The sequence below is a fragment of the Brachyistius frenatus genome, unplaced genomic scaffold (assembly GCF_029030835.1).
Source record: "Brachyistius frenatus isolate BFR_SWC_R1_liver_20210118 unplaced genomic scaffold, ASM2903083v1 Contig_51, whole genome shotgun sequence".
NCBI classification, from domain to species: domain Eukaryota; kingdom Metazoa; phylum Chordata; class Actinopteri; family Embiotocidae; genus Brachyistius; species Brachyistius frenatus.
Window position 1 is genome coordinate 2366194 of NW_027210650.1, and position 12955 is coordinate 2379148.

At 43.8% G+C, this 12955-nt stretch overlaps 1 protein-coding gene across 2 annotated transcripts in view; it reads right to left on the reverse strand.

Moving 5' to 3' along the window:
* ttyh2 (tweety family member 2) overlaps positions 1 to 12955 on the reverse strand; it is a 54670-nt gene that overhangs the window by 20669 nt on the left and 21046 nt on the right. For both annotated transcript variants that reach the window (XM_069704669.1, XM_069704670.1), the window contains exons 3-4: positions 11688 to 11799; positions 1333 to 1553 (exon numbers count right to left, since the gene is read on the reverse strand). In XM_069704669.1, the coding sequence (XP_069560770.1) occupies positions 1333 to 1553; positions 11688 to 11799 (333 nt within the window). The remainder of the gene's footprint in view (positions 1 to 1332; positions 1554 to 11687; positions 11800 to 12955) is intronic.

Here is a 12955-nt window from a genome sequence, read left to right on the forward strand (position 1 = left end):
GAGGAGTTCGTTAAAGTACGACGCGTGAATCGCCAAAAATGGCGGACTTCTTGTTGAGTTGACGTAATGGTGCGTTGGAATTTTTTGCACGTCTCGGTGTGATACACGTGTCCACCGAATTTCGTGCATGTAGGTAAATGTAGCCCCCGGGGCATGTGTTTAGGGGGTGCTAGCGAGCCATTAGAAGACCTCAAACCCCTTAAAGTACGTGAGCCTTGCAAAGCTTTAGTGCTTGTAGTGTAACGTGATGTCATGTTTTCGTGACTCAAACAAACTCAAACACTGCGTGAGTGCGCTGAAGACACCGAGACAACAACACTTCAAACACATGTAAGCACACACACCCGACCGCACGCGCACACGCACACGCACACGCACACACTATTTGTTTGGGTGAAGCGGTGATAATGAGTCCATTAACATCTCGCAGTGTCTGGCTGTCTGCTCTTCGTCTGCCTGCTCTATTAGCGCGGAGCTACGTGGGGTATTATTGAGTTATCGGCCGAGCGGAGGAGTCACATTACAGATCAATAGAAACCCACCAGCCTGTCTGCTGCTGCAGACTCCACAGAAACACCACCGAGTGAGAGTTTAACGGCAATGAGATGAGGGCCTCGGATAACAGCCCTTAACATACTGTAATTGTTAGCCGCCGTACTCTATCTTTAGCATCTACACTTAACATGTCTGGTTGATGCAACGATTGCGAAAGATTTAATAGGACGCTTTTATTTTGAAACTTCCCACAGAACCGTGTCTGCACAAGGGAGTTTTTAATTCACATACATGGCTGATACACTCATACATTATTTCATCCCATCCAATTAAATATCATGTGATATATTCAGGTCATAACGTGCTGACTGTAACTACCTACAAAGGAATTATCTATCCCACCGCGTCTTCGAATTGATACCATGAACTTGAGTGTATTTGCATTTCCAGGAAGCAAATAAATCTATATTTGAACTCCATTTGTAATATTTATGCATGATATTCATGAATATATCATATGTCTTGCCTGGTGTGCAGCCATTTTCATTCGTGCTTAGATGTCCTCTCCAAGATAAATCATCACTATGTATAAAGATGCATCTTGTTCCCCAGTCGGCTTACAATTTGGAAATGCACGTGTAAATTTTGCATCCCATAAAATCCCTTGAAAACATTCACGGCAACAAAAAAAACAAAAACACATTTCATGTTTTTGAGGAAAATTGACGGATGGTGACATTTTTGGTGGTTTTCTCTTCCTGTTTAACCTTTGAAACGGTGATGTCACCGACGCTGTGAGTAATCAAGTCCGACGCGCGTCATTTCTCCGCTCCTCACCTGTAGTACTCGATGTTTGCCGTTTGATCGGCGACGGATGCCAGGTCCACTTGCGCCTCTTCCCAGTCGGGCAGGCCCAGCAGCTGTTTGATCACGTTGTCAGCCATCTGCTGCATGAACTGCAGCGTCTGCACGTAGTCGCCCCGCGTGGCGAAGATCTCATCCAGCCTGGCGAGGTGCTGGTGCAGGCCGCTCTTCATGGATCCCATGGTGCCGGACACCTGGAGGGCACGAGAGGAGGAGAGGGGGATGAATGGGAGAGGAACACCGAGTACAGTTACAGGTGTCGGCCTGAAAAAGAAAGAATATGGATTGCGTGAAATTAAATTAGATAAGAGTTTAATTTTTCAAAATCAGTCGGGAATGTAATTTAATCTTTAATCAACAAATTTTTTTTTTCCAAAACAGTTAGTTTGTGGTCGTGCCATCGACTCCTGGAAATGTCATTTATTTACTTTGTTTATTTAAATTCATATTATTAGTCTCGTTTTCAGGTTAAAATGCACAGAGAATATTTAAACTGTTTAATCACATGCAGGAAAGATCTCTAAATTAGGTATGGATCATCATTTTCAAATCATTGACTCGTACAAAATTTGATAAGTGTATATAGTATAGACTTTTGTCCTGTCATAAAGAATATACTCATTTGCCAGAAGGTGGCGTTAATGCACCTAAAAGCTATTTGCCAGCCGCCATTGTCCAACAAAAGAAGATGAAGCACACCAGACTACCAGGCTCCGGTAAAATGTGTGCGGGCATATTCGTTTTTTCGGTGCAAACAGGGGAAACATACAAAGACTCAACAGTGGTCAAATAGAAATAAAAGTAAACTGCATTGCAAACCACGGCAGGTGTAGCCAGCAGATCATCGGTCTCCCAAAGGTATCACGGATCAACAATCAGTGCCTGGATTTGTCTTCGAATAACATTTCAAAACCTCCCAGCAAATATCAAATAGACATTTTTCTTGGAGTACCAATCCCTTCTCTAAAAATAGAAGTCTTCTGTTGCTTGATGCAAACATTCAACAGCTGCTGCTGCGGAGCCGCTCACAAGTTACACTGGAGGTGTCCTCCGGAAACAGCTGTGTGTTTGCTCAAGCCTCCTTTCCGGCCTCTTCTTATGACTTGCATTGTCCTCTTGAGCCGACACTGGGAAAATCAACATCAAATTCGCCTTCCTGTGTGTATTGTTATACAGACAAACCAAGTCCTCTTCAGCATGTGTGAGGCTTCATAAGTTTACATCAAATAAAGCAGGAATACAGCAAAGCAAAGGACATTCCCAGCAGCCTCACCGTTTGCCCTGTTAAGGTTACTGCATCAATACTAACGCTACACTTCCTGTTGCCGTTTCAAATTAAAAGCCATCTCATGTTTCGAAATACAAAAACCCTTCATTTCTGACCAAGGCTTTTATTGTGAAAAATGTGCAGAACTTGTTGTGATGGCAACTGGACAACAATATTTAAAATGAGTAATACAGAACAACTGTTAAAAATAGCAGGATTATATTGTCCACTTCATGGAGTTAAAGTGATAAAAATATACGTTATTGGCTATTGTATGTAAACTCGCCACCGTATGAGCAGTGGTTACGCAACCTTAAAAAGGAGCCACAACTTAACACGAGTACTCGGGCGTCTCGGGTGCATTCTGGTGCTTCGACCAATAGCACGACACCACTGCTTAAAGCACCCCTCTGCATCGACCTCGGAGAGCTGCTTTGGTCTCTTATTCTTGATCATAGAAATTGTATCCATTTAAAACCAAAACCAAACCGCTAATAAGCACGTGGCAGGTAATGTAACTGGTCACAAGGTACCACTCTAGTAACAGCAAGGCACATATTTAACCATTTAACCAGCATAAATACTAGTTTGAACAGAACACAATGTTTTTCTTTTAATCCCCCGTCTTTCTACTTTCCGAGCACTGAGCCGAGCACACAGCGTGTTGGGTGTCTTTGCCTAACTTTTTGTCTGTGGAAAAAAAACAAAAAAAAACGGGCCAAAGGTGAGGTTATCTTAAACATGAGGCTGGTCTGTGCTGCCAATCAGCAGCAGAGCACAGAAAGAGGTGTGTGTGTGTGCTCGGCTTGGAAAGCAGCCAAAGAGAACGAGAGAGAGCCCAGAGGTGAAGTAAGGTGGAGTAGTAGGTCTGCCGGTTCTGCTGTTGTTTGTCAGATTGTCTGCCGAATTGACACCTCGCAAATGAATCCGAGAGATTGTTTACCTGTTAAAGCCCCCATAATCACGCAGCTCCTTAATCCATTCCCCAGGAGGAAGAGCGATCCTCTGAGGTGAACAACAAACCAAACTACACAGCCAGGCTCGTTCACTGCGAGTACGTCCTGTACAGGCGGTACCCATCTTCTCGGGCGTAATTACTGTGCGCTTCGCTTGAAGGAAGAAGTTGTTTATGGGGAAATGGCATTCACACAGACATCCTGCTATTTGATAATTAAAAAGGGAAATAAATGCTCTCATTCAGCTCTGGGTACTTGGCATTCACAAGACAGACACCTCATATTGTTGCCGGTGTTTGTCGAGGCACTGGGCTTTTTCTGAAGCCGAGACCAGGAGAGCTGGGGTGGAAGTAATTAGTTGGGTTGGCATTCAACATTTGGCCCCGACTGGACGGCCTGTGGAGAAGCCGAAGCGAAGAGGAAAGAAAGAAAAGCCTAACAAGATTGACTCAATATGGTGTGCTGAATTTTCACAAATTTTCCAAAAATATTTTCACAAAACATTCATTTGAGGTTGTCACTCTTAAAAGTTTCGTTTTTTCTTTCACCAAGAGAAAAACGTCGCACGAAGTTTCACCCACAGATCACATTTTAATGAGAATGTCTTGACCTGTGTGAGATTTTTCTTATTTTTGCTGTTCAAGTCGAACAATGTATTATATTGGGTGCTCTGACTATCCAGATAAAAAAAAAAAAAACAGACACAAGAGGAACCAGCTGAATTTTGTATAACTTCTTCAAAATTTGAGATAAATGAAAGTTGGACAAAAACATAAAAACAGAACTTCAAACCTTTAACTTCTTAACTGAGCATAAACAGTTGTGAGCATATTTAATCGCTCTTGGTTCAGTTTGTTTTCCTTGTCTGTGTACTTAATTCTGCGTTTTTCTACTTTATGACGTTTGTGCAAATATTCATCCCGTTCTCATTCAAACACCCACGTTTTATTAAAGCCGCTGGCGTCACAGAGAGTTTCTCTTTGGTGTCGGCATCGTGACCAGCTGGGTTGAAGGAGGAGGTCATGTGACAGAGAATAAATAGTTACAAAGTCCGTGTATGCAGGAGGTGAGGGGATGGTGGGATGGTGGGATTGAACAAACACAGGCCTTTCCTCCGCGAGACAGGCGTTCGAGTCCGTGAGAAAGCAAACGTCAATGTGGATTTCTATAAAGTGACATAACATATTTAACTTTATTAGTACAAATAGCTTCACGTTACTAATGTAAAATTAGAAGTCGCCTTGTGCGCATCTCTGAGACACCAGCAGGCTGTGGCATAACAATCGGACATCTGGGGTGACAGCAGGTTGAAATGTTGCATATTATGACGTAAAACAGCAAGAACATAATCAAATATAGTAAAAATAGAGAAACATGGTCTCGTGTTCAATGTAGTCTAAATTGATCAAATAATCTACATTTCATATTTCAAGCCAATATGTATAGACAATATCACAAAAAAACAAACAGGAATAAATGACTCAAATATGCGGATTGTGTATATGATAATGCGGCCAATTTATTCAGTTCTATTTTTACATCTGCAGGCACACACCACATCATGCGTCAGCACGGCGCCAGTGGACCTGTGGAGTTTATTCCAAGGAGGAGGGAGATACGCATGAAAGGAGCTAACAAGTATTTCACACTGTTGCCTTCAACACAAGGAGGCATACAGCCAAATGAGTTAAACACTGGTATCAGGTGGACATGGTATTGGCTGATACTCAAAGCCCAAGCATCGAAATTGAAAGTCAGACAAATACAGATGGCCGCAATTATCACTTCGATTGACTCGTCATGGCGTGTGAATTACTTGGTACGATCACGTCTGAATCCAACGCACAGTGGCTTCGCCATTTACAGGAACCCGCAGAGACAAGCCGCCACGAGATCCCATTGAAGGCCCCGTGGCGCTCTGCAGTTCGTTTATCTGATCGCTCATCGATGCATCTTCCACCTCGGACCGAGCAGATGAAATCGCAGATGAAAAACAAAAGCATGCATCTGATCCTTTTCCTCCCGCGTGAGGATGTTATCTCAAACGCCCCGGGGGAGAGAGTCCACGCAGTTAATCTCTCCTTCGTCTTTCGGTCCGATCCTCTCGCGGCGTAAAGAGATCTGCGCCGATCAACCGAGATGCGATTCCCCAGTCTTCTTCGCAGTCTTTATCTCAGCCTGATGTTTTGAGGGCACGGAGAGGCATTTCCTGCCTCGCATCTCCTCCAAACAAACAATTTACAGTGGCGTGTGGTCGGCGCGGAGCTACTTCAACTGTGGGATATTCATTTCTATGCGCCGGAGGGCAAACAACAAACAAACAAAGCAAATATGAGAAACCACAAGAAATGACGCGACAGTGACAAATGACACAAAAGCCTTGGGTGGAGGGGGAGGGGGGAGGGGTGACATTGTGCTGTCAAATTTCAAAATGTAGATCCTAGCTTGAGGAGAAGGAAGCGGATACAGATCAGTGGGCATTTTTGTGCAGGTTCCCGTTCCCATGAAGGTTTATTCATTTTGAAGCCCTGAAGCAGTGTTTGGACAGGAGCCATGATCACGAAATCTTTTGTATTTATGAATTCCATCTTTCACATTGGCTTAAAAATCAACCCCTGTGCCTGCTGGGAAAACCTGTATCTTCACTTGAACTAAACACTTGCAGTAGACACAGAAAACAATTATACTACTGAACGATAAATCACATCACACCATGTGAAAGTTAATGCAGTGTGATCAGGATTGGGAATTGACTCTCTGTTCAGGTACCTTTTCGCATCTTGCCCACAACATTAAAATAGTAACTCTTGAGTTTTTAACAAAATACAAATCCAACTCAATCTCTTTGGATCTTCATCTTTAGGACTGTTGGGGCTGCTGCAGAGCCTCGGAGGAGGTGATGCCTCCTTGATGAGGCAGCTACGAGCTCCAAACAGACTCAACCCCTCCAGAGAGTGTCCGTCTTTGAGTTGAAACGTGTAAACATGAGAGCAATGTAGGTTTTTGAAAGCTGTGAATTACACTCGAAAGACCGGCGGCAGACACATTTTTTTATTTGTGAATTTTTGCTGCTTGGATCTAAGTTTTGTGTTTTCCTTTTAAAAACTCGTACTACTACTGAGCAAGCATCCCCCCCCAAAAAAAAACAACAACACTCGCTACGTACTCGTAATCGCTTTATAGCAAACGATAGGATAAGATATAGGATTTAGATCTTTTCCTGGCTCTAACTCATCGTGTCTGCTCGATAGCGGAGAGCATTTCTTCAATTAAAATTGAATGCGGGAGCTAGAGCGTGAAATGGAACATGGTTCTGAAGTGCCTCGGCAGCTCGGTCTCAGCCGAAGATAGAGGCCGTCTTCACCGCTGGGTAACCAAACACAACAGAACATCTCTTTGAAAATATATCTCCTTTTTCTGTTAGCCACTCGATAAGAGGTTCTCCTGTAGAGTGACTCGGAGGTGTTTACGGGTTTGTTGAAGAAACAACCAGGGTGCAATAAATCAAAGCTTTTGGCAAACCAACAGCAAACATTGTTGACGAAAGGATGGAAATAAGATCATGTAAAGTTCTCTTATATACAACCACATGAGAGAAGTTATGACAACTCAGAATTTCTGCGGTTTAGTTCACAAGAGAGCGAAGGTTCAAGCAGAGTTGAGCGGGAAGCGGTTTGGGCACCGAGACGACCTCTGGCTCGTCGTCAGGACTTTCCCCTCGACTTTACAGGGCTGCCCATCTAGCCATGTGAGAGGGAGGAAGTTGGATAAAGAGCCTCTTAGTCACACCTCAACTGGAGCGCACACGCCTGCGCAAGTACACAGCAAATTCACATCTTTGGAATAAACTCTCTCCCGAGTTCAAATCTGCTCTTTTTGCTTGTACATGTGAGACCATTGAATACGCTCTCAAGCAGAGTGAAAGGAACTCTTTTCTTGGAGTTGATTTTGAACACTTTTCAGGAGTTGAACTTGAAGTCTTTGTTTCACAGTCTTTGCTGTGATTATAGTCTGAAAAAACCTGTTTGCTGGAAGGTTCCCCTGGACACACTAAAGTGTGATGAGTGTTTGTTTGGAAATGCAGTTCCAGTAATGGCGATGTTTGTAGAGCTAAATGAAGCAAATATATAGGGACTGAAGCCGGAGAAAGAATAATGCCAAAATGATTTGTCGAGGGCAAAGACATTGTGGCCTCACTGCCAAGGGGAAATGGGAAAAGCCTAATCTTTGTTGTTTCCAGCTTGATGAGCTGTGGCGCACAACATACATCATGTGATGGTCAATGCCAATTGGCTCCCCCAGTCGTTTCAAAATGGACCCAAGGTCGACGCTCATTGGGGTGCAATGACTGGAAACAATCCTCGATGGACCGTGTCCAGACCCCATCGATTCACATGCACAAAGTGAATTTGGGTCTGGTGATACCAGGCAAAAGCTTCATACCACAGTGAAAGAAACAGGTTTAATATACCAGCTAAATGACAGTCCTATATCCAGTAATGAAGCGAGGTGGACCCTCCCACCGCCGCCTGTACAACAAAGAATACATGAAAGAACGTAAACACTTCAGGCTCCTAGTGTCGTGGTGGCGACATCAACAGGAGAAATATGATACTGAGCTATTATCAATGCCGATTCAGTGGCCATGAACGTACTGTCTAACTCACAAAGATGTGTCCTGTTGATCTCACGCTCTATTCTTCTACTTCTTCGAGAAATGCCATTTCTCAGAAATGTTTGTTCTGGTCTGAACAGAAATCCGAACACGCATTTACACAGACGGAAACCTGGATGTGTGGAGTCGGAATGTTTTCTGAGTTCCTCCATCACCAAACACAAGTAGGTTGAATATCAGGCTCTTGATGCTCTTTTAAATTCTAGCCAAGGAAAGTCATTCAATCCTCGTCTGGTATAATTAATAGCTTGTTATTTTGTATCATTATAAAAATCTTGGTGTGGAAATATGCATGTTTGTCATTATGTAGTTGGACCAACATCCAAACTGTGTTTGAGCTCCGGCCAAATGCTCTCAGTGACTGACCCAGACGTCGACCTCATCCTCAGGGTGAGCGCTCGCTGCCAAAACTTCTCACAACACCCATCTCCAAACAATGGAGTTATTATTAGAGCGGCTAAACTCTTCAAATGTCACATCAGTCCCATTACAGCGTAGAAAAAGCATCTCAGTTGGCCGGTGTCCAGATTTAACAGCCCCGTTCGAAAGTAAACGTGACGCAAAAGTCGTGCTTTCTTTCATTCACATTCTCACCGAGTGTTTCTGTGTTCATGAACACATCATAAGCATTTATTCCAGACCGTAACTAATCAAGGTCTTGACAGTAAAAAGGCATCTACCGACAAAGAGTCCGACTTCCTTCCTTTTCTCTCTCCTTCCGTGAGCTAACTCGCGTCTAAACTCTCATGGAGCTGGTGCTAAAAGGTATTTGTGTGGGCCAAAGGGCAGTGAAGCCTCCGTCAATGATTTCAATACCGATTCCAATTCCCGACTATGCCAATCAGACGGGCTAGCACTGCTCCTTGTTCCTCCCAATCAAAGGGCTTTGTCTCCTGCGCTCATGGTTGATTAGGTGGGGGGAGACCGGGAACTGTGTGTGGCACACTGGGTTCTTTGTCCTGCTTGAGAATTAGACTCCTTAAGAGTCTATAGCGGCGTGCAATGAACTCACTCATGCACACAACACACAACACGCACACACACACACACATAGGAAAGCGCACTCACGCGTATAAGGTGCTAAAATAAAGGCCACCATGTCCAATTATGTGTCTGCACGATTTCACACGTCGCGGGGGAAACACGCTGAATAGCTTTCAGATGAGCTATATGTTAATGATTTCTCACCTCGTTGCTACTATGATTTTTTTTAGGTGTGAATGTGCGAACCAGTATCACGGCAAAGCGTGAAATTGTCACGCCCGTCCGCTACAGCAAAAACGTGAGATAACCACGCATTGGTCTTTTTGGGCGTGAAAGTTGCACGTTTTCCTGGAGTGGACGAAATGCACGCTTTAAGCAAATTTACCGGAAAATGAAACTTTTTGCAAAAACACGTGGTTGGGGTTAGTGACCAAAAAAAAAAAAAAAAAACATGATTGGGGAAAAACGTCGTCACCCACTGGATCCGAGACACATTGTGCCGCATGGCAGTCTGTGATTATGCGATGGGATCATGTGACCTAGGTTACATGACATATGCCTGTGTTGAAGTTTCACGCTTACAAAACGTGTAACTTTCACGCCCAGACAGCGCAAAAGCGTGCCTGTGTCACGTTTTGTTGTAGTGGACATGCGTGTCTATTTCAAAGCTTTGCCGTGACACTGGGTTGGAATGTGGCTGTCCAAGATGAATGGAAACCCATCAGTGAAGATCAATCCATACAAAAGCCAAATGGATGCATCTCTCTCTCTGCATTACAGCAATACAAGCCTAACATGTTGGATATATTGGTGAAATGCACTCAATCAAAAACGGCTAACATGACGATGGTTTGCACTGGCCTGTTAATGCACGTCACGTGAGAACTAATCTCGACTGACTAACAAATACACCAACCGACATCTTCTGACATCAGAAGTCACCGACTTCTTCCATGTCTCCTCTTTGAATTATTTATAAAGTGCATCTATCAGATTCAGGCAGTGAAGAACTATTCTCTATTTAAATCGGTTTTCTCTCTAAGATGTCCAAACATGCCACGAAGCAGCGCTGCAGTGCGAGCGCCGTGGGCCCCGCGCCCTCTCAGCGCAGTATTTATTACCGAGGCCATGTTGAGTCACCGCGCCGAGTGGCTCACATACCACCACATTAATCTCCATTAACACAGATGGAGACTTAATCCCTGCCGGTTTGAAAACAAGTCAGCAGCATCTCGCGGCCTACGCTGACACCGTCACAGTGCCGGTCGCACACATCGTCGAGGCGACAACACGCGGCTCAGGTTTACGAACATTGACATCCATCAACCTCTAAAAAGCAACGGCACATATTGGTCCATTGTTTGGAATGAAAAATGAAAAGATTGGGGTTTTCCATTTTTGTGTTCTTAAATTCAACACTCTTGACAAAAATATTGAATTCATTTGGTTTTGTGCCGCTAATGAAAACGAGGTATTTTTAATGCCGAAGGTGAGGAAGGCCGTGACACCGGACACGGTATCCTCCAGTGGACTGACTGGTGCGTTACAAAATCTGGTGTGATATCGGGTTACAGAGGAATGATAGAAGGCTTATGCGTTGCTGCGTTTTGAACCTTTTTTTTTTTTTTTTTTTTTTTTCATCATTTTGAGATTAAGCAGGTCAGGTCATGAATAATTTTCCTTTCAAGTTTTGAAATGAGTCTTTGGGGAGTCGACTCGAACTTCAAAATCATGCTCAAGATGATCCTTTTTGTGACTCAATCACAGGGTCAAACGTCCAAAGCACCGCTCTGACGACTACACGCCGCTATAGGTTGACAAAGTTCAGTCACACACACGGTTGACAGGTATGTTTAGTTCAAATTTAAATCGCAACTTTTTCTTCTTCACTAAACGGGAGAAAAATGCCTCATCACTGCAGCAGCGAGCTCCGTTTGGACGCCCCGGTCACGGGCAGGTAAAAATAGAAAAAACAACCACGTGGCCTACGGGTACTGAGCTAAAGTGAGCAGAAAGAGGACACAGGGCGACTTTGTTTTGTGCTGTGGCCGCAGAGGCCGGGAGGAAGGTGGAGCCGAGCGGGTGAGCGGGTGCTGTGTTTCTGACTGCGAGGGCAGAGTTTGTGCTGTCGATTTGTGTGGTGGTAAAAAGGTATAAAAAGACCATAAAAAAAAAAAAAGAAGAAAAAAAAAGCATTTAAAAGGAATGTGAAATTCAGTCCTCTGGGCTTTCCTTGCTCTCCTGAGTGTGTTTGTGTAAATACATCCCGACCGGCATTTCTGAAGCTTCCACCCGAGCGGTTTGTTTGTTTCCTGCTGTATGGGTCACTGATTTATAGACCGTATGATGTTTATTTTCACGAATGAAAACGTGATGCCACCTGACTCACGCGCAGGGGACATTCGTCGTGCGACACTAGCAATGATGAGGGCTGCGTTTCACCTACCAGACTGTCCACACCGCCCAGCGTGTGATTGGCGTTGTACAGGGAGTAGGTCAACTGGTATACGCCGTCGTTGGTCTCGCTGTTGCCATAGAAACCCACACCCACGGCGACGCTGCAGAGAAAAAGAGGCACGGGGGGGGACAGGTGAGCCTTTGATAAATTAATGAGCGCGGCTTGGCTCGTACGTTATGTTTGTCCGGAGTGATGTTTCTCTTTTTTCCCCGTGGTTGTCACGTTCAAAGTTCGCCGGCTTCAAAGCCGTTATTAGAAGCTCAATTCAGACATTAAAGCAGAGCGACCAAAACATAACATTTTTCTTTCTGTTCTGAAACAACCTTGACGTCCTGCAGGAGAAATATGCCAAATTACCAGGAGCATGGCACAACAGAAAACAGCACCTACACAATACCTTATGAATATTTGATGCCTTTTTTTTTTTTTCTCCCCCGCTCTGGCATTTGGCCATTATTATAAAGCAGTATCATCAATTGCACTATCAAACCTTGACTGAAAAACACAAAGAATACAAAGTTAATGAAGCACTTCGGGAAGAAGTCTGAAAGGAGACAGACATGTAATTGAATCTATCCAGAAGATAATCGTCAAGGTAAACATCCAAATTAGGATTGCAGGATAGATAAAAATCAGCTTCTTCATTAAGATACTTTAATGAAGCACATTGAACCATCATGTCCAACTCAAGGACTCACCTTGTAGTGATGTCTTTCAGTGCACAGTGATAAAATATGACTACACATAAACCCGGATGGCCATTTTTTAATCAGAAGTGAATTGATTTCAATATGCAAAACAAACATATTGTAGCGAAAGAGCATCCGAGCTGCAAGGAAACCATTTGGATTTCTGTGTTAATTTATGTAAACAATATTCTTTGAACCAGAAATTATACAATACAAGGTTTTGGAATGCGTGTGCATAATTTTTAAACCACGTTTGCATATTCAGCCATCCAAGGATTTAATTTGTTCAGCTGAAGCATCAGCACAAACAAAATAACCACCGACACACTGCAGACGCCAACTCTTAAGCAGTCTCTCCGAGATTCAGTGTTTTCCCCCTCAAGTGCTGCCATATGACGGGATTTGAAAGCTGCCACGCAGCCCTTGAACACGCAAACTCTACCAGTAGATCTGACGTAGCAACTTAACGTCTCGCGTTGTACTTCAACTGACTTTGGACAATAAGAAGAATCCCCTGCAAATGAAAGGATGACTTGTGGTACATAATAAAGCAGGCACTGAAGGTCA